Here is a 22,418-nt window from a genome sequence, read left to right as displayed (position 1 = left end):
TATTTATTGAGAATTACAAATACTTGAATATTTGTAAGTATTTTTAAGTACAAATACTTGAACATAGAAATACCTGAATTTCCATTTTATCTGAAGTTCCTGCATTCTAAAATAATGACTAGACTAAGTTATTTGGCAATTTAACTGTTCAAACTAGAGCATAAAAGCATTGGCCAAATGTATCAGGCATTGTATATTTTATTAAGGCCTTTTTTCCTTCTTGGATCCTTTTAGAATGCTAAAAGCTGCAGTCAACATTTGGGTCTGTTTGAGTGTTACTGTAAGGCCAAGCTTCGCCCTTTAACATCCCAGGAATTTGTTGGTAGTTCAATAGGGTACCAAATGAGAACAAAATTTGAGCTGAAAGAAAATATTCTAAACTGATTTTGTGACCACTTCCTTGTTTGTTTCAACTCGCGGTGAGTAGGGAAATAACTAACTCCAATCTGAACGTTAGCAGGATTTCAGAACAATGCTGTCACTCCAAGGGAACAGAGTACTTCTAACGCACTTCTGAGGGGCAAATACTTTCTTAAGGTGCGGTTCTTTTTTTTTTTTTTTCTTAATGTATCCTCTGGGATTAATGCTTTAGTTTCTTTTTCCAGCACACCATCGTGCATTTGCTGAGACTGGGAATGTTCTCATTCCTTTCCATGAGGGGTCCAGGTAGCAGCCTTTCAGATGGAGAACTCTGTCACCTTAGGAATTCTACATCAGGAATTCTTTGAGCTGTACTGAAGGTGATACTTATATATGGTTTTTGGAAGTCCTTTTGTTAGTTTACGTATGATCAGTAATTCTTACTTATTTAATCATTCATTCACAGTCCTAAGTAGTTTTTATTGCAATTTGAAATCAATCCAACTGAATTGGATCCCTGCTCACATCAACAGATTAATCTTGTGAAGCCGAACTACTGGGCACTAATTCTATATGCAGTAATGTTTCTCTGCTAATATTTTTCATAAACTGCATCTTAGCAAATGCTTCATTTCATTAAAAAGAACTGCCCACCTACCACAAGTCTTATTCTATATTGTTCATAACTTACTTTTAAAATAAGGACAGGGAAAGAAATATTTGTTCTTCATTATATGTTCCTTCTTCCCCCATCCTGATCTTTATTTGTTAATAAGCATTTGTATTAATCCTTTTTCGTAAGGAGAAAGTAAGTGGTTTTTTCCTACCTCTTCTTTCCCTACAGTTCTATATGTTCCATAGGTTGAGAGGGGTCTTCTTTCTGGAGTTAACACTGCTGTACTGAGAAATCAGCAGCAGGTGGTGCTGTAAAGTTCTTAGTCAAGCTCATTAAATCCATTAGAGGAAAAAAACAGTACTTACGCTTTCAGAACAGCAAGCACAGTGTTTCAGCAAGCTTTTCAAGGCTTCTTAATAAAATCAAATAGTTGGCTGAGAATCAAATAGTCCTTCTATAAGCAAGGAGGTTGGCTGTTGTGAGTACCAGCAGAAGCTGAGAGAGTTTCTACTATGACTTAAATAACAAAGAAAACATTGCCTGAGAGCAATGAATTGCCCAAATGATTCTAGCTATATTTTAGACAAAAACTGCTTGTTAAGGGAAATAACCTGGGAGATAGAACTGACTTTTCAATATAGTTTCAATGTAGTTTATGTAGGATTTTATTTAGTTAATTTAAACATGTTCTGCACTTAGGCAGCACAGATGGCAGTTCCAGGCAAATGTTCTCAGCTTTTCCATTTTGCTGTATTTGGATGTAGAAAAGTAGAATTATCTCCTCCTGCAGCAATCTAGGTAGGTGATCTGTGTGAGTGCATGCCTTCTCAAGGCTGAAGGAAGGAGTACTTTGGAAAGCAATAAAATTATATTGTTTGAATTCCCTGATTTATTATTAGAATGGGAACACATGTTGCTGCTGCCTGAATTCATGTAACAACCACTTTTCCAAGTGGGTAAGGTACCACCTCTCAGATTTCCTTCACACACCCAAGAACTACAGCACAAGTGAGCCTCCCTCCCCTCCTGCTCACTTGAGCCGTTGGTGGCACCCAGCCCCAGCAAAGCAGGTAACTGCTTTTGTTACTTTTTGCATCCAGAACTGTGCAAAATCCAGAATTCCTTTTAAGCCAAAAAAAAGGCCAAGAGGAAATGAAAAGCGTTGTCTACTTACCTTCTCTTCCTGTGAAATGGAAGTGGTCTTAGTGAGAGTCAGTTTATGTTCAAGCATAAGGGGAAACATGCACATTGCAGAAAATGAACCCACTGTTTCCCCATGACCTTTCTCCAACTAATTGCTTGACAGATCTGTTTATCATAAAAAGATTTTCATCTATTTATTCAGTTGTTCTTCTGTCAACTGAAAGTCCTGATTTGTTATCATTTGAGTGTCAGCTGGTTCTGGGAAGGCTTATCTGTGTAACAGATAATTTCAGTTAAATATTACTTCTACTATAATATAAATAGTGTGGACTAACTTTGTGAAGCAGATCCAGAAATGGAGCTGGTTTGTAGGATAGTTGTCTTTTTCATGTTAGCCTGTCCCAGCTTTGGGATAGATGAGGAGTTAGCTCAGATCTCTGTGGCCATTGCTGGACCTCTACCCAGGGAGTTTGTACATAGCCTCCAGCTGCAAAACCACATCCTACCCAAAGAAGCTCCAGGCCCTGCTGCGGCTGAAACCCGTGATTACCCATGCCAACAAGATCCTGCGACTTCTGAGCTGCCCCAGTACTTTTCCCACCTTCGTGAGGTTGGGGTGACGCATTACAAAATCTTCCTGCCATGGGAGCGCATTCTTCCCAAGGGGGATGCCAGAAAGCCAGATGAAGCTCAAGTGCAGTGCTACCAGCAGCTGCTCGAGACGCTGGTTGCTGCAAACCTCAGGCCAGTGGTAGTTCTGCATCACAAGCACATCCCCGGCAATGTGGCCGCACAGGCTGCAGGCAACAAAACCAACGCTTTTGCTGACCTTTTTGTGGACTATGCTGAGTTCAGTTTTAATGTTTTTGGGGGTCTGGTTGATGTGTGGCTCACTTTCAGTGACCTGCCAGAGGTCTTGGAAAGCCTGCCTTACGATGAGCCCCAGCTCCGTGTCCAGGCCCTGGCTGCTGCTCATGACAGAGCTTACAGTGTCTACCACGAGAAATACTCGCTGGCAGGTAAGAATAGGCAGAGGGATTTTTGTGTATGACCTTTTCACAAATAGTTTGTAATGAGATTAAATGGCAACCGCTACATGTAATCTCTGAATGTGCTGTCAGTGCTCTCAGAATTGCATAGGAATACTTGAATAACAGGTTCCTTCAAATATCTTATTTTGATATTTTTTTTATGATTACTGATAATTCCATTTTACTTGAAATGATAGCCAAAGTAGTTGGGGAGAACGTAGGCGTGTATCTCTGTGTGTATATTTATATATAATTTCTCATTTAACTGAAGTGAAATGTATTAAATAGTTAAATAAACCAACAAGAAACAAGATAGTTACTTTTAGCTTAAAAGGAAAATAAAATATTCTGGTTTTTTTTTTTGGTGTGTGTGTATGATAACAAAGCTGTAATGATCAAGCTATTTTGTAGACGATAGTAGTTTCAGAAAACAGACTTCATAGAATAGTTTGGGTTGGAAAGGACCTTTAAGGTCATCCAGTTCCAGCCCCCCTGCCCTGGGCAGGGACACCTCCCACCAGCCCAGGTTGCCCAAAGCCCCATCCAGCCTGGCCTTGGGCACTGCCAGGGATGGGGCAGCCACAGCTTCTCTGGGCAGCCTGTGCCAGTGCCATGTTCTACTGTCAGTTTGCAGGTTTTGTATTCATGTTCTTTCCTTGTATTTTGTGGGGTTTTGTTTGTTTATTTTGGGGCTTTGTTTCTGTCTTTTTTTTCCATGTCCAGCACAGAATGGATATTTAAAAATAAGCCACCATAAAAGAACCACAAAGGCATGAAAATTATTATTATTATTTATAATTAACCACGGAGTGGAATAGATCCTGTTGGATAGCTGTATTCAGATCCTATTCGGATCCTGCAAACAACGTTGTTATCGTTGCTGCTCATGAACATCTTAAGATTCACTGAAAAAGACTCCTTGGACTCTGCATTTGAATTTCTACCTTCTGCAACTCTCCATTGATAAGATAATGGATGTTCTGAAATCAGCTACCTAGGACACTGGCTGATGAGCCACAAATTCAAAAAGTTCCAGCTGATTTTAAAATAACTACAGCGAACCAAAATTCTTCATTTGTACTAAATACATTACTAATAGATTGCTTCCTTTTCTTCAAGGTGGAAAGCTGTCCATTGCTTTAGGAATAGATCATAGCTTGGATAGTGCTTCATCAGAGCTGCTTTCAGTTCCTCTTCAGGTAACACCTTAATGGAATGATTTCCAAAATTATTTCCATTTTATTTCATTTCACTTGATTTTTATGTACAAGATCAAGTGGCCTATTGCAAGTTAAATACAATTTCAGCAAATTGACCAATAGGGTAAAATGTATTTGTTTGATCAGTTCAATCGTGAAGCTCTCTGATTTTAAAAAATACTTCAACATCCCTTCTTGGCTAGTGAGCAGTGATTAAAATATATGGAGACATATTTCATAACTGGCAATTTTAGCAACATACATGCTTAAATAACAACGTATACCCATTGCTCTTTTATTCACAAGTCTCCTTAATGCACAACCAAATAAAAAAAACTTTTATTTTTTTAAATATCTTTTTTAAAATAGTTCATATGTTAAAGCACAGCCTGAGCTCTGCTACAAGTGGTCTAGTTGTGCAGGGATAGCACAACATGAGGAAAACCTATTTTCTACAAAGGTGATGACATCCTTTCTGTAAAGACCAAACCCTCTGTCAGTACTTCTTTTCATGTAGATAATGTTGATGTGGGATGCAGTGAACAAATGGCAGTGCAGGTTTATGGCTTGTATTCACAGTCCTTCAGAATTCAATAATAGGATAAGTAGTGACGCAGGCATGATATTTCAACGATATAAGCAAGGTGTGGTTTGTATGGGGAGGAAAGATGTACTAAACAAGCTGACTAAACTAGAAAAAAAAACCCTTGGACTGAAAAATAAACTGGAAGCTTATCAATTTTTGTGCCTACTTCAGCAGCTAGTTTAATAAAAGAATACTATCTATTCCCTTGAATATGATGACCTTTAGTGGAGTAACGTTGGTAGTGTGCAACGGTTAAAGATTTCTGAAGTGGACTTTCTGCAGAGGATTATTGATAAAGCCTCCCTGAACCACATGCTGATAAAGGTTTCTCTGTTTGGTTAGTCTCCGATTAACCAATCTTACTAATTTAAAGAATCAGTTGTAAATCAGGAATATTAAATGCATAAAACATTCTTACAACTTCATTTAATTCTTCTAAATTTAGCGTTGTTTAGAAGGACAGACATCTTTCCATACACCACCCAGTTTGTACGCATTGTATTGTCCCACATAGCTGTGTGGCTTCTTACTTCAGCAATGTACCTGTATCTAACATTGAACAACTTTATATTTTGAACAGAATACCTGCAAAAAAAAAAAAAAAGTTGATTCTTTTCCTTTTCTTGTTTCCAGGATTCGGTAGATTTTCTGTCTCTCAACCTTCAGTACAGTTGTGGAAACGAAACAGATTTCTACATGCAAATGAGTGAATTCCAGGTAACATTATGCACAGTGTGCAAATGAGCATTTCACTTCATGGATACATTGGGGAATTGAAGTTCTAGTAATAGAGCAGAACAGATAGAACAAATCCATCGCTGTTCTTAGATTTCTGCTGAACTTCATAGACCATCTGTAACAAGTTATTTTGCAAAGAGGTCAGGTACAGGAGTTCACACTGAATTCAAAGTAATTGACAATTAATTTACTGTCTTAAATCCTTTAGCATCTAGGTGCATGTGTCTGCAGAAATGAGCACAGAGATGCCTCAGGATCATGTAGCACAGGCAATAGCAGCCTGAAAAGGAGTATGCCAGGCTCTACCTTAACTCTCTCTGCTTTGTGTATTTGTGGCAGGTCGCTTATTCCTTGTAAATGGTAAAGTGATGGCCTGGCCAGAAGTGTAGAGCAAGAAGTGGAGACTCCCCATAGAGAATCTCTGGAAAGCTAATAAATGGCTAAAAAATCCCTAAGGTTTTGATAGATTTATAGAAGTCAACTGTAAATACAGACTGTAAAGAGAAGGGAAACTTGTGTTTCTTGATGCATGTCTAAACAGTTCTGATTGCTGTGAGAGCTCAGGCAGCAGCTACACTAGGAAACAGCTGCATACAACTCACTGTTACTTCCCTGTTTTTCTGACTCAAAGACAGGTGTTCGAAAGTGTTGGAAATGTTTTTCTTGGTCAGTGATCATTATTGATGCATTAGTAACTGAAAAGGCATAATTCTTTTGTCCAGGACTGGAAAACCTCTATCACATCCTATGGATGTGATAAATAATTTGGCTAATACCTTTACACAAAAAGATCTTATTTTATTCTAGCATTGGTTCTGCAACTATAATAGCAAACCTCACAACTCCTCATCAGTAAAGGCAATGCTAGAAATGTTAATTAGGACAAATTTGTGAAAGGATTAGATCACATAGCAGCAATAACGTCAGTGATGTTATAGGCTAGTACCTGATACTATCCATCTGAGAGCGAATTGCATTCTTAAAATACGTAAGAAGAGTCATCCAGCAGCTGAAGAGCAGAAAAAGGAGCTACTCATTTGCTCTAAGATTGCATGCTGCAATAATTCTAAAAATCTGGAGTGGTTCAAACATTTAAAGCAAGATACTTCTTTGTGGCTTTTCAAAGGGAGGTCAAACTAAAAGTTTCTGGGGTTTATGCTTTGATTTGCATTGGGCCTTTTTGGATCAAAGTGAGGGATGGCATTTAATGCTTACTCTGTTTTATGAATTTAACTCTGAACAACGTTATCGCTGATTCTCAGTCTTCTAGAAGTTTTCTATTCTGTGTTAAAAGAACAGATCCCGAGAACATGGTTTTACTAGCTGGCCACAGTTTATTTTCATACAATTCTTTGTTTTAATTTTGTTTTTGCAGAATCTCTGGAAGGACATAGAGATCTTGATTTTCACTCTAAAATTCCTTGACTGTGGTTCCCTGGAAGAGAATCCATTCATACGAGTAGCTGCCATTGTCGCTGGTGAGTGACCTATTTCAAGGAGTGGGAGAGTTTAGTAGCTAGGCTCTGAATGGGAAACTATAGAATTGTCCTGTCCAGACCGCTTCTGTTAGACAAAACAATTTTATAGCTTCTTTCATAACCTTCTTGGAATATAAAAAGCTAACATACTGGATCTGAGAAAAAGAGCTATTACTTGTTTAAAAACAAACAAAAAAAAACAAAACAAATACACCCTTGTTTCAAAAGGTGTAATTGTATGTACAAGTGGTGTCATGCAGTCTGTGGCATCTTATTTGTGACTAAGCCCATCGCTTATTGTTTGTTTTCAGCTCTTAATAAAGGAAAGGCACGTACAATTGGGTATGATGTGAATGAATTATTGGACTTCTCATCTCGTGTTTTAAGGTACAGTTTTTCTCCCTTAAATTAGATACTGTAATAAAGAGGTGTCCTCTAGGAACAAATATGCTAGGCAGATGTATGACAGTTTTAGTGGTAAAATCTGCTGATAGTTGCTGAAAGGACTTGAAAGGAATTAAATACATAAAATAACATCTGGCCTAGGAGAGAAGCTCATTGTGCCCCCAGAGATGTAGGGGATATAGAATCATAGAGCAGTTTGGATTGGACACCTCCCACCAGCCCAGGCTGCCCAAAGCCCCATCCAGCCTGGCCTTGGACACTGCCAGGGACGGGGCAGCCACAGCTTCTCTGGGCTGCCTGTGCCAGGGCCTCACCACCCTCATAGCAAAGAATTTCTTCCTTATAACTAATCTAAATCCGCCTCTTAATTTAAAACCATTTCTCCTTGTCCTATTGCTCCACTCCCTGAGCAAGAGTCCCTCTCCTGCTTTCCTGGAGGCCACCTTTAGGTACTGGAAGGCCACTGTAAGGTCTGCCCAGAGCCTCCTCTTCTCCAGGCTGAACAACGCCAGCTCTTGCAGCCTCTCTTCATAGGAGAGGTGCTCCAGCCTCTTGATCATCTTCGTGGCCTGCTGGCCGTGCTGCTTTTGGTGCAGCCCAGGATGCAGCTGGCTAGGGAGAAGCTAAGGACTACTGAAGCAGGATTGATTAGTTTTAGCATGTCCCACGGAAACTCACGAGCACGTGAAATTGCTATGCGCTGTGAGGATTTTGTTTGCATCTTTGAACTAGGTGTAATGAATTATGGAAATCTGCTTACAAAGAAGTGCATTAGATACATAGCTCTTGAGCTGTTCTGAAGTTGGCTCACTGCACACCACCTTCATCCGCCAGCGGGGTGGCAGGAGATTGGATTGATCAGATTACAAAGGGGCTGTACCTTAAGTGGCAAATGAGCCGAGTGGGAAGCAAATAACTCTTATCCTCCCTGTTTGCAAGTTCGGTGGCACTGGCATCTACCTTGGAGATTGTAATTCCTTTTTTTTCTGTTTTCAGCAAAGCCAGTGCTCTACAGGAGAACCCAGATGCAGTTCTCGCCCCTCGCTCCTCCTATCAAACCGTTTGGGAAATGTTTGCTAGCCAGTCTGAATTGGAGAGGGATTCTTTTCTGCAGGATGTTTTCCCGAGCGGTTTCCTCTGGGGCACCTCCACGGGTGCCTTTAATATTGAAGGAGCTTGGGCAGAGGATGGGAAAGGAGAGAGCATCTGGGATCGGTTTGGGCACGAAGGCCGTGTCTACATGAACCAGACAACAGACGTGGCGTGTGACAGCTACTATAAAACCAGCTATGATGTTTACTTGCTGAGGGGTCTTCATCCCCAGCTGTACAAATTTTCTATATCCTGGCCTAGAATTTTCCCCACTGGCACCAATGAGACCATCAGCTCCAAGGGTGTGGATTATTACAGCCAGTTAATCGACAGGTTGCTAGGCACTAACATTGAGCCCATGGTGACTCTGTTCCACTGGGACCTCCCGCAAGCTCTCCAGGTTCTTGGTGGCTGGCAGAATGACAGCATCATAGATGCGTTTGTGAACTACGCAGACTTCTGCTTTTCCACTTTTGGGGATCGGGTCAAGTTCTGGATTACTTTCCACGAGCCTTGGGTTATCAGCTATGCTGGCTACGGCACCGGCGAGCATCCTCCAGGAATCGCTGACCCAGGAGTCGCATCTTACAAGGTAGGGACACAGGAATAACAAGGATCTTGCAGCTGCCATTGTATTGTTCTCCTCTGATGATTCTGTCCTTTTAACTATGTGCAAGCCTAATGAGGCCTCTGAGACAGTTATTTGCTTGTTGGATTTGTGATACTCCCCAGAAAATGGGGTAGTTCATGGATGCCAGATTTTATTTTCCATTCTGAAATCAGCCAGATTCTTATGCTTAATCCAAACCCTGCAAAGCAGTGTGACACAAATCCATCCCTCTGCTCTCTGCCCCCAGGTGGCTCACACAATTCTCAAGGCTCACGCCGAGGTCTGGCACCTGTACAACAACAGATACCGTTCTCAGCAACAGGGAAAAGTGGGGCTGGTGCTGAACTCAGATTGGGCTGAACCCAAGACTCCAACCAGCTCCGAGGACGTGAAGGCATCGGAGCGGTACCTGCAGTTCATGCTCGGCTGGTTTGCTCACCCCATATTTGTTAATGGTGATTACCCAGACGTCCTGAAGGCTCAGATCCAGCAGGTAAACCAGCAGTGCTCCACGACAGTTGCACAGCTGCCTGTGTTTACAGAGGAGGAGAAAACCTGGGTGAAAGGGACTGCAGACTTTTTTGGGCTTTCCCATTATACCTCCCGCCTGGTTAGTGCCGCAGCTAACGGGACCTGCACACCAGGCTACGAGAGCATCGGGAACTTCTCCTTGCATGTGGATCCTGCTTGGCCAAAGACTGCCTCTGCTTGGATCCACGTGGTCCCCTGGGGATTAAGACGGTTGCTGAAGTTTGTGTCCCAGGAATACACAGGGACAAAGATCCCAATTTACATAGCAGGGAACGGTATGCCAACAGAGGCCATAGGGGATCGTATTAACGACACTCTGCGAGTGGATTATTTCCGCCGGTACATCAATGAGGCTCTAAAAGGTACGGATTTGTTTTTTTTTTTTTTTTTTTTTAATTAATGGCAACTGGTTAATCCATCTCTTCCACCGTGATTAGCTTTAAAACATCACCATTTGTGTGGGGATATGGAACTCCCCATTCTGTTTAGGTCATGGAACAGGTCTTTCATACATGCAGACAAATACAGCCTGATCCTAAAGCCATTCTCTGTGAGAACACTGTTCATGTACTTCAGCTCTCCTGAAGATAATTTGACTGCAGGCAGGCCCTTACCTACAGAGATCTCATAGATCAGGGCTGAATGAAGTCTTTACTCACTAGGCAGATCAAACTGACAGCGTCCTGCACCACTGAGGCTTAGAATTTTTAGGGAGATGTTTGTGTCTCAAATATTTTGAGTAAGATTCAAGGTACGGCTGTATCTTTGCAAACTGTGTATCCAATTGACGCAAAAAATAATGCTTGTGACTGAAGTTCTGGACAACTATAGATCTGAGACTTCAAATAGAGATTTTACTGTTACTCTCTTCAGATACACAAATCAATAACATCAGAAAACTTTATTAAATATGTTGGTGATCGCTATAGAGCTTTTGGTCTTTTTGACCTAGTTCCCAACACACTGATAGAAGAGCTACCAGAGGCACAAGTGTCCTGTACTCAAATATTTCTCTTCTGATGCATTTTTATTACTCAGCTTTTGACCAGCTCCTACGACAGTGCTGACGCTCTTCTTGCCGGGTACCCTAATTGTTTTGTTTTGTTTTCCCTGGAAGACCACTCCTAGACGTTTGGCTATCGCCCCGTTACCCTCTGATGTAGTGCTTGTGTTAGCCAGTGTCCCGTCGACTAACAGTCTTGTGCTGTTTCTGTGGCAGCGGTGAAACTAGACACGGTTGATGTCCAGTCATACATTGCTCGATCCCTGGTTGATGGCTTTGAAGGCCCAGTGGGGTACAGCCTAAAATTTGGGCTACATCATGTGAATTTTGAAGACAGCAACAGACCAAGGACTCCCAAGGCATCCGCTTATTTCTATGCCAGCGTTATCGAAAAGAATGGTTTCCCACCCCAAGTCTCAAACAGACTCCCTGCGCCAGTGGTGTTTGACCTACCCATGCCATCAAAGTTGCCAAATTTACCAGCATCAGAAGTCCCCTCCAAGTCAAAGGTTGTCTGGCAGAAGTTTTCATCTCAAACAGACTTTGAGAGGGACACGTACTTCTACGGGACGTTCCCGGAGGACTTTACATGGGGTGTGTCTTCTTCTGCGTACCAGATAGAGGGAGGCTGGGACGCTGATGGCAAAGGGCCCAGCATCTGGGATAACTTCACCCATGTACCAGGGAACGTAATTAACAACGACACTGGCGATATCGCTTGCGATAGCTACAACAAGCTGGAGGAAGATATTTACCTGCTGAGAGCCTTAGGGATAAAGAACTACCGTTTCTCTCTGTCCTGGCCTCGAATTTTCCCCACCGGAAGGAACGACTCAATAAACAGACACGGAGTTGACTACTACAACCGCCTCATTGACGGGCTGGTGGCAAACAACATCACCCCAATCGTCACCCTCTACCACTGGGACCTGCCCCAGGCTCTCCAGGACATCGGCGGCTGGGAGAGCAGTGCGCTGATCGAACTCTTCGATAGTTTTGCAGACTTCTGTTTCCAGAACTTTGGGGACAGAGTGAAGTTCTGGATCACATTCAACGAACCCCAGGTCATTGCCTGGGTTGGCTATGGCCTGGGGGAATTCCCACCCAACGTCAAAGACCCCGGGAGCACTCCCTACAAGGTGGGACACATCTTGCTGAAAGCTCACGCCAGGGTGTACCACACGTACGACGACAAATACAGAGCAAGCCAGGGAGGGGTCATTTCTCTGTGTCCCAACATCGACTGGGCCGAGCCGAAGACACCAAGTGACCCCAGGGACCTGGAAGCTGCAGACAGGTACTTGCAGTTCCTGGTGGGGTGGTTTACCCACCCGATCTTCAAAAACGGCGACTACCCTGAGGTCATGAAGTGGAAAGTTGGGAACAGGAGTGAGCTGCAGAACCTGCCGACATCCCGCCTACCCGTTTTCACAGCCGAGGAGCGTGACTACATCCGGGGCACAGCAGATGTCTTCTGCTTCAACACCTACACTTCCAAAATCATAACCCACACAACGACCCCTCTGAAGCCCTTTTCTTACGAGTACGACCAGGAAGTTTCAACAAGTATCGACAGCTCCTGGCCTTCCTCAGCTCTTCCTGGCCATCAGGCTGTGGCCTGGGGGCTGAGGAGGCTGCTGAACTGGATCAAAGAGGAGTATGGCAATCCCCCGATATACGTCATTGAGAACGGGGTGGGGATAAAGACCAGCTCGGATGTTGATGACCATACCAGGATCCTTTACCACAAAACATACATCGATGAAGCTTTAAAAGGTACAAACGTTTGCTTTTGTTCTCTGGAGGGTGACTCCTCTAGATTCTCCATCACTGTCTTCCTCTGACAGGTAGTTTTTAAAAGCAGCTGTTAGCGGTCTTTAAATATCCTGAATGCAACATAAACGGTGATTTTTTTGTGCTCTTCTCTGCATGGCCATTCGTATCCTCTGACTGTGGGGTCTTTCATGGTCTTTCTTGTCTAGTGTCAGTCAGCTTTGTGAAGCTGGCAGTGTGTGTGTGTTTGCAAGTGACCTCCTTGTGGTTCCTTTGATGCACGATGTATCACTGATGCTCTTCCGTTGCTTCTGGTCTTTCAGCTTACAAGCTGGACGGTGCTAACCTGCGAGGATACAACACTTGGTCTTTTATGGATAACTTTGAGTGGTTGAACGGCTATGATCCAAGATTTGGGCTGTACCAGGTCGATTTTGATGATCCCAACAGGCCAAGAACCCCCAAGCGCTCAGCTGTGTACTACGCAGAAATCATCAGCAATAATGGCATCCCGCTGCCCAAGGAGGACGAATTTCTATACGGGGAGTTTCCAAAGAACTTCTCGTGGAGCGTAGCGACAGCAGCGTACCAGGTTAGGAAATGAGGGCTGACTCTTTGGGTACCGGTGGCTGTTAATTCATTTCGGATGAGACACCCACAGCTTTTGTAACAGGTTCTATGGTAATTGAGGGTTGCTGTAACAACTGCCTTACTTATCTCCAAGTTCTTCCCTTTTAACGGTGTGGTTGTACCACGGGAATATTGAGACAGCAGCACGGGCTTCACAGGAACCAGCAAACACTGAGCAGCAGGTTGAACTGCCACAACACCTCCCCCGTGACACTGTACTTTGGTAAAACTTCTGTGCCGTGAGGCCCAAGAGCTCTTACTAGTTTGGTGCAGCAAACATTACTGCTTCGAGGCTTAAGCTGATAGCTCAACACATTCTGTGGTGCCGCAAAGGCCAAAAGGCTGAATTCTTTGCTGGGCCAGGATGTAAATGTGGGGTTACTAATGGTTTCTCCCTTCCTTCCTCCATCTTCAATTACAGATTGAGGGAGCATGGAGAGCAGACGGGAAAGGACTTAGCATTTGGGACCAATTTTCTCACACCCCCCTGAAAATCAGCAATGACGACAATGGGGACGTAGCTTGTGACAGCTACCACAAGATCGAGGAGGACGTGGAAATGCTGAAAAACCTCAAGGTGTCTCACTACCGCTTTTCCATCTCCTGGTCCCGTGTTCTCCCAGACGGGACCACCAGATACGTCAACGAAGCGGGACTGAACTACTATGAAAGGCTGATTGACGCTCTTCTGGCAGCCAACATAATGCCTCAGGTAACTGTAAAAGTGGAAATCCAAGAGTGCAGGAGCTGAGAATTATCCTCATGTTGAAAGATGAGATGCCGACTCTCAGATTTCTCTGGTTTATTCCTGTCTTCTGATCCCAATGTGGGAAACCCTCGCTCCTTACAAACTTCCCAGGCTGTTCATGACCCGTTAAGACCCGTTGATGTGTAGGCCAGTAGCAGAACCCAGGTCTGACACTCAGAGCACGCGTGTGTTTAAGTCCACTCCCTCCTTCACAGAGAATTTTTTTTCATTGTGTGCCGGGAGGAAACGTGTTTTTTTAGTAGGTAAACGTGCTGGGAATATAGGGACACATTAGCAATTACTACCCAGAAGATCACAGTAGCCTTATTGCTGGCTGTTTCCAAACACCTTGCCGTTTTCCTAGTCCCACCGACCTGTTGCCTCCCCACTGCTGGCCGGGTCCCCCCAAACCGCCCTAGAAGCGGTGCTCATCTGGGGAGGGCGAGCCAAGGAGGTTGTTCTGTGCTCCCGACACTGTGCAGCCTTTCAGCAGCTCACCCAAGTTTTCTCTGAGCTTTTTGCTTGCAGTGGACTTGCAGAATTGGGAAGGCTTTGGCCTTTCTTATTTCCTAAAAGCCCAAGCAGTGCTTTTATGTGCCTTATGCGTTGTCGGCCCTTGTTCCCACTTGTTAGGTGCTTGGTTTTTTGAGTTATAGCTCATTAACAAACTCCTTGCTTAGCCCAGAAGGCTTTCTGTCAGCTTGGACTCTGGTCCTAAGTTAGAGCGTTTGGGTTCCTTGCTGGGAGTGCTTTGGTTAATATGTTACTGACAGATTTGTCACATATTTCGTTAATATGTCAATAAGTTGTAGGCATAGTGTCACCGAGATGGGACAGTCCCTCCTAATGGGAATTTTTTACAGGAATTAATGAATTTTATAAGAATTGGGTACTTAACACTGTTCGGATGTGTTCTTGGGAGAAGAATAAGTTATAAAAAGTGTATAGTTATAAATTAATTATAAAGTTATAAATAAGTTGCAAAAAATGTACCTACTTACAGGTAGGATGAACAAGTGTAAGAGATAATTACAGATGTTCTTGTTGTGTAGAACTGTTTTACTCATTTGTTCATAGTTTTGCCAAGTAGCTGCTCTGTGATTGAAACAAAGAAGAAAACAGCCTTTTACTAGCTGCAGATCCCAGCAGGGTTTATGCTCGGAAATGAGGCTGGTTTGTTGCCTTTACACCTGAAAGGAAGGAAGGAATGGCTGAGTCCTTTCTCTGCTTGCTCCCCACAGGTGACCATCTACCACTGGGACCTCCCGCAGGCGCTGCAGAATGTCGGCGGGTGGGAGAACGATACCATAGTGCAGAGGTTTAAGGAATACGCCGAGCTCCTTTTCCAGAGGCTGGGAGATAAAGTGAAGTTCTGGATCACCCTCAATGAACCTTACAACACGGCGTATCTCGGCTATGGCTTTGGGACAGCTGCCCCAGGTGAGGCTGCTGAGCACGGTTTCAGAGCTCTGCTGAAGCAGTGTCTCAGCCCTGGGCTGGGCCTCAGGGCCCCAGGTGCTGCACGTTTCATTTAATAGCAGGCAGCTGGCTTATTTCTCTCACAGGAGGGCAGCTCTGGGTGTCCTGGGTGTGTTTACCTGGGAGGAAGCAAAAGGGGAAGCTGGGGATGGCTGCTCCAGTGCTTGTGTTGTCACCGTCTCTGCAGGAATCTCTGTTAGGCCGGGGCGAGCCCCTTACATAGTGGGGCACAACCTGATAAAGGCCCACGCAGAAGCCTGGCACCTGTACAACGAGACGTACCGGGCCAAACAGGGAGGGTTAATCTCCATCATCATCAACTCGGACTGGGCAGAGCCAAGGAACCCCCACAAACAGGAGGACTGGGACGCTGCCAGGCGATACCTGCAGGTAGGAGGCATGCAGACAGCCCCAGCTCTCCTGGCTGCTCGCGGCGTGTTCGGCTTGGCATCTGGAGCTGCCCAGAGCCCAGGCTAGCATCTCAGATACGTTTCCTTGCAGTGATGCTTCTCTAATACACCAACCTCTTCTGCTGAGTATGCAGTAGAAATGAGACAAAATATGACTGCAGTCCCAAAAGCTTATTAAATTTGTTGCCATTACACGGACATCCCTGCGTATCTCTTTGTGCTTGTTCGTTATAAATCTGGTACTATGTGTAAAGCAGCATATGGAGAGGAATGGTGAAGTCCCTTGTTTTGATACCTAATTTATACGTATTTCCTGGGTTAGTTTCTCATAGGTTGGTTTGCTCACCCCATTTTCAAAAACGGCGATTACAACGAAGTGATGAAAACGAGGATTCGGGAGCGCAGCCTGGCTCAGGGTCTGAAGCAGTCTCGGTAAGAGCACAGGCACATAACTGCTCTTGTGTTGCCTGCTGTGCTGAAACCTGCTTTTCTGACGGTGCTGTTAAGTGGAAGGACTTTGGTGAAATGGTGTGGTAAAAATCTCAGTGTCCCCTCACAGGAAAACTATTTTATGTTTTTTTTTTTGGTACCTGTCTTTACCTCTCTTGCAAACTAAATTTACTAATGTAAATCAATCTTTCTCTAAGCTTCTACCTCTGGGGTACTAGGTTGGCAGCTCAGAGTGGTGTAATAAATGATCTGCATTAGATGCTGTGATTTGCCTGACAGTGATAAATGTGCTTTAATGATTCTTAAAATGACATACTGAACTCATTGGTGCCTCCGAATTACATTTCTGGTTTGCCATTCCAGTTAATTACTTGTAACCCTATTTCGCTATCTGTGTTCCACTATGAATGTTTTTCCTTTTCTCTCCCTTTCTAGACACATACAAGGACAGCACTTTTTCTTTCCCCCTCTTGACTGTAATAACAGTTTCTTGGGGGCATGCTAGGTGTGGGGGTATTGCTGATTGTTCCTCTGTGATAAGACCCCTTGCTCTGAAATGAGGGAGGTGACAGGAGAGTTGGTGTGTGCTCCGCAGCAAAGGCGGGTCTCTTCAAGATTTAAGTTTTGGTTTTATGTGCCTAAAATGCTTGAATTCTTGAGCATTTTTTTATATGTCATTTCTTCTCTGGTGGTTGCTACCATGAATCAGATAGTACAGTCACTGTGTGGTGCCTTATGAGATGAAGTGCCCAAGCATCTCCATCTGGGGAAGAAGTCCTGTCCTCAGCCTAAGAGTGAACTCTCAAGCATCTCTGAATTGCCAGGAGTGCACGTTGAGCAGTGGTTGTCTAGGGACCGAATTCCCAAGAGAATTTTCTCTTTTCTGGCTAAAAGAGAACTGAAAAGTCCCTCTTGCTCCAGGGCACCCTGGATGTCCTTGACTGTTTCTTGCTCTGTCACCACAGCAGCGATCGTGTAGGGCTGAGATCCCAAAGGGAGATGTTCTCCGAGGAGGCCTCCCTTTTGGAGGGAACCAAGCGCTTTGGGATTAACTAGCAGAGCTCCCGTGCCCCGGGCTAGTTCCCAGTTTCTTCCGGATTTTCCCATCTTCCTCCAAGAAGATCACAGTGCAGCTCTCTGCTGCACTTCTCCTGTGCTCTTTGCATTTATTCATGGCTGGGGGCCTTGGCTGCGTTGTTCCAGCTCCCTCCTGGGTGATCCAGCTGAAAGTGGAGTAGGTCCCCAAGTCACCAGTACAGAAGTGCCTCCCACCTCATCTGATTTTCTCAGCTGTAGAGCTTGTTTGTATTGTTTCTTTTCAGCACTGCCCTGACTCCTGCTGAAAGCCACTTTTTATCTTTACTTCAAAGCCTCTTGCCCCCTGCAAACGCATTTACAAACAAGCACGTGAAGAAAAGGGGGTTGCTCAGTAGGAGTTAGAGATTGCCAAGCTCTACTTCCATTTACACATCTGTTAGCTACTTTCCTTCATCTTTCCTTTGAGCTTTTCAACATCTCAGTGTTACAGTCCGCAAACTGCTGCAGTGAAGACAAACCCTGTGCAAATTTAACCTTTCTGGGTCCCAGAACACAGGGATGGTCACGTCAGTGTTACAGGTGCTCTCAGGGAAAGTTTCTGATTTCTCTAACTCAAAAGTACTTCTGAGCTCAAGCACAGCAAGAGAAAACAGCAGGACTGGTAAAGAACAGCCTTGTCTTTAGTTCTGTTGCCTGCTCTAGAGCAAGTGTTACTGGTTCATGGAGCCCCGCGGCTGCCAGCAGCTCTGCGCTGAGGTTGTGTTTCTGCCACTACCTTTTATTTGAGCGTGAACCACCCAGTGTTTCGTTTCCAATCAGTGAAAGGTCCGTTCCTCTCCTGGGGACCTCTACGTCAGGCAACATGAATTGCCTGAATTCTAGCAAAAGCTTCGTTTAGTTAGCCACCAGGACTGATGAGGGGGTAGAAACAAAAGAAGGGGAAATCCTAAAAAGAGCTGCATTTCTATGGGTTCATGCTTTTTCTCTGTTTTCTGTTGCAGACTCCCAGAATTTACTGAAAGTGAAAAGCAAAGAATTAAAGGCACATATGACTACTTTGGTCTAAACCATTACACTACAATTTTAGCATACAACTTTAATTATTCTACTGGGATTCTGTCATATGACTCTGACAGGTAAGATATAAATGTACGTTATTGGTCAAGTCAAATGTGCGCGCCTGGAGCCTGGGCCAACTAAGCAATATAAACTAACAGTGCGTAAAGCCATGAGAAAGATATATTGGTCTGTTATAACCAATACTAGGGAAAATCATACCATAAACCAAACATATCATAAACAAATCATACCCCAAACCATACCTGTGATGCTGTTATTTTCACAAAAGCCCCTTCTTTATGATCCAAAATGAATGGTTAAAACAGAACAAGGAAAATTAGAGCATCTGCTAAAAGGAAGGAATCGGCTCTTCTGGGTCTCCCACCAGGTATCAGCTCTCAAGAGTATTTATCGTATTTCCTTCCCCCCAGTCCGTAGTTTGAAGAGGGAGATTATCCTGGTTTATGGGTACTACTGCATTTGCTGTTAAACAGTTGTTGGCTCTCTCTGCACATTGGTTAAGCTTAAATTTAAAGCCTAAGTAGCTAAATCGCTTCTTAAATGTATGTAAGTCAAGCTTTTTTATACGTTGATTTTTTTCCCAAGTTACAAAAAGTAAACGATAGGAGCTGATGAGTTTTTCTGCTGAGAATTAAGGTAATTGTGGGACCACTCATGAGGGTGAACGTTGGCTGTTTTCTGAGCTGTTTTCACAAAACTGTGTGCAATTGGGGTAACCTCCCCTTGTGCTTTGGTGCTGCAGCACTGCCCCTGGGGTGTGTCCCTTAGAGGACGCTGGGATCTGTCTTGCATTCCTGCAGGGGATGTGTGCTCAGTCACTGCGGTGTAGATCAGAGGTTAGAAGTAGGAATTGCTTTAAATGACAAAGATGGGGCAGGCTCATGAGTTCGGCACACAGCACACCCTCAGCAACTGCTGATGTAGGCAGAATGTAACTTTAAAGTAAAGTAGGAGAGGTGTTTTCTGGAGGCTTGTGAGCACCAGTAGCTCTTTACCTCCCCAGAGCTCTGTGCTCTTCCCACCCTGCCACAGTCACTTCAGGTGCAGTTCCCTAGGGCTCAGTGCCGCGTTCTCAGGCAAGCAGTGACACGGGGCCGGGCACCAGGGATGGGCCTGTGATCAATGTCCTCCTCCACAGGGGTGTCGCTTCAGTAACCGACCGCACCTGGCTGAACTCGGGGTCCTTCTGGCTCAAGGTGACGCCCTTTGGCTTCCGAAAGCTCCTGAGGTGGATAAAGGAAGAGTACGGCGACCCTCCCATTTATGTGACTGAAAACGGGGTATCAGAACGGGGAGACACGGATTTCAATGACACCTGGCGGATACATTACCATCAGAACTACATTAACGAAGCACTGAAAGGTAAGGGTGACTATTTAAAGCTGGTTAGCGGTGTCTCCCAACAAGCCTGGCACGTACAAAGCGAGCTGTACAGAGCTGAAAGACCACTGGCAACGCGTTTGTCAACTACAGGTACACACGGGGTTACTCTGTCCGCTGCTGCGAGCCTTTGGATGTTAGCAGCCACTGGGCAGGGCTGGCCGAGACTTGTGCAGGGAAAGATGAAGTAGAGGCAGAGCAACCCATGGGGTTAGTAGAGTGGGACAAGGGCAGCCTCCTTGTACAGCTGCATTTGGCAAGAGAAGGTTCTTTGCCTGCTGCTGGTTCTAAAAATGGCACCGTACTTCAAGCAGACAAACACAGGGAACTGGTTTCAGTTACAGCCGTGGTCAACTTTGCTGCTCTGCCATAGGGGAGCTGGCTGCCAGGTGTTCCCAACGCACTTGTTTACTGCCTTTCAGCAGTGGGCCCCACGAGCACTTGTTTGAAAGCTCATGGTGTAGTGATAGGTTCTTTTCTCTTTCTTAAGCCTTTGCTTACTGAATGAAAGCTTTGATTTTCGGAGCAGAGAGTGGTCTCCAGGGGCTGATGGAGCTGCCCTGGTCGATGGCTAGGTGTAACTCAGCTGTTGAACCACCTCAGAGCAGCACGTGCCAGAGGTGGGGATGGTTTGGCAGTGAGCTCACGGAGGCCGGGTTGGCAATAACTAGGTTGCACCCAGCTGCATTTTTGTGTGCTGCTCTGTTTGTACCACTGCGGGCTGAGGGGCAGCTCCGGTGCCACCTGCCTGCTCAGCTCACCTGCTGTGTGTGCTCCTGTAACAGCTGTCGTGCTGGACGGTGTCAACCTGCGAGGCTACACGGCCTGGACGCTGATGGACAACTTTGAGTGGGCCGTGGGCTTCGACGAGAGGTTTGGCTTCTACCACGTCAACTACACTGACCCCAGCCTGCCACGGCTCCCCAAGGCCTCCGCCAGGTACTACTCGCAGATCATAAGCTGCAACGGGTTTCCAGATCCAGCAGCAGGCCCGCATCCCTGTCTGGAACCGGAGCCTGAAGGTGAGCGATGCAGCAGAAATCGCACGTCTGATACTAAACCCAGACACATTCCGTAATCTGTGGTCCTAGAAGACACCAGCTTTTTTTACAATATTCTTTTTAAGGACTTTGGAAGCAAACTGCCTGATTGTCAGCCTTTGTTAGGACTTAAGGTAGTTATGTAGAACTAGGTCACTTCTGTTTGCAAAGCCAGAATAACTTTGAAAGATGTTGTGGTAGCACCTAGCTACGTGCCTGTCCTGAAAACACAGCAAGGAAAGAGGCTCTTCTACTTTTCTCTGATTAATAGGATGTTTCCCCAATCACACCCATCCAGTAGTCCTGCAGCATTTTTTTAAAAACAATTTTGATTGCATTCTAAGAGGCATTGGGAATACTTTCATCACTTGTGTTCTCTGGGCTAAGTACATTAACTGAATGGCAACCCCTGTCAGTTGGGGGTGTTTAGAGGTTCATCTTTATTACCGGGGGAACACTCGCCCCTCCTCTGGCCTCAAGAGCTCCCTATTAACCCCGGGTTGTGCCTTTACCCTGAGCTGGAATTGTGTCAGTCCCTGATCCCAAAGACCTACGGCTACAGCCAGGGCCCTGCCCAGCAGCGCTGAACCTTCCACAGAGGAAGGAAGAAGCGATGCACATGTACATGAATAAGTTCACAACAGGCCGGCTACTAATTCTTGTTGTCTTCCCCTGCACAGTGACACCAACGGTCCCCACGGCAGGAGGACTGGCTGACAACGTGCGCTTCCTGGGCTTGGATTTAACATCACAAAGTGCAGAAATCGCGCTGTATGTGCTTTTTGCTCTCTCTGGAATTGGAGCACTGGGCCTGGCTCTTCTTGCGTATAAATACGGAACGTTATCCAAAAAATCCCGTAAACAATCACACATGGAACTTAGTAAAATGTGACGTTCAATCGGTTTAAATATGGGGAACAGACTGAAACAATGAAACCCTATCACATTGTATTCTACAGCAGCATAAAGAGACCGAGTGCTCATACTACTGCACCTTAACGAGGGGAAGGAAGCCTTAGAGATGGCATCCCATCTTTTTTTTGTTAAAATATGAAGAAAAAAATATTCTGTTAATTGATTTATTTTCCCAGCTGTTATTGATTTGATTTCTTCAAATCAGAACTAAAATAGCTTGTTCCAAGTCGTGCAAGAATTTTGAACCTGACCGTTCATCTGCTCTCCTTCATCACCTTCCCTGGGGTCCCGCCGGTCTCTTCAAGACATCCGAGAGCACTCCCATGAAGCTCTACCGAATCTTAATGGTTCGAAGACAAGGTAGGGCTGGTAAAAACAGGTGGAGGAGGATATTGTTCTCACAGCTACTGCACAGCATGTTTTTTTTTCCAATTCCTTTTTTTTGTATTTTATCATTAATTATTAAAAAACGAAAATTGGCCTAGCCCTCTGCCTTCAAATTTGTAGAGTGTGATACTTAACCGAAGCATCTTCAAATAGAAGGCTGAAGCAGCACAGAACACCTGCAATGTTTAGGCCTATACAAAAAGTATAAATGCACAATTCCACGTAGGAAAGCTTTGTTCCCACTTCCAAAATAAGTTTCCCTCCTCTTCTATTACAATGCCTCTTTCCAGCAATAT

The 22,418-nt window shown here is 44.6% G+C and overlaps 1 protein-coding gene across 2 annotated transcripts; it reads left to right on the top strand.

Moving 5' to 3' along the window:
• Nucleotides 1-2,474: 2,474 nt before the first annotated feature.
• On the top strand, nucleotides 2,475-21,712 carry LCT (lactase). Of its 2 annotated transcripts, XM_035556052.1 has the most exons (19): nucleotides 2,475-3,138; nucleotides 4,270-4,314; nucleotides 4,810-4,871; nucleotides 5,569-5,652; nucleotides 7,049-7,151; nucleotides 7,463-7,530; nucleotides 8,177-8,217; nucleotides 8,553-9,240; nucleotides 9,506-10,151; nucleotides 11,009-12,568; nucleotides 12,889-13,157; nucleotides 13,617-13,907; nucleotides 15,185-15,383; nucleotides 15,610-15,812; nucleotides 16,155-16,264; nucleotides 18,322-18,456; nucleotides 19,539-19,762; nucleotides 20,566-20,802; nucleotides 21,501-21,712. In XM_035556052.1, the coding sequence occupies exons 1-19, from the start codon at nucleotides 2,475-2,477 to the stop codon at nucleotides 21,710-21,712; spliced, it is 5,841 nt and encodes a 1,946-aa protein (XP_035411945.1). The 2 variants fall into 2 exon arrangements, with proteins under 2 accessions (XP_035411945.1, XP_050567505.1); XM_050711548.1 differs by lacking the exons at nucleotides 4,810-4,871; nucleotides 8,177-8,217 and having other exon boundaries at nucleotides 4,270-4,349; nucleotides 7,463-7,538.
• The last annotated feature ends 706 nt before the right edge of the window (nucleotides 21,713-22,418 follow it).

The sequence above is a fragment of the Cygnus atratus genome, chromosome 6, assembly GCF_013377495.2.
Source record: "Cygnus atratus isolate AKBS03 ecotype Queensland, Australia chromosome 6, CAtr_DNAZoo_HiC_assembly, whole genome shotgun sequence".
NCBI lineage: Eukaryota > Metazoa > Chordata > Aves > Anseriformes > Anatidae > Cygnus > Cygnus atratus.
This window is presented reverse-complemented; position numbering and strand designations above follow the sequence as displayed.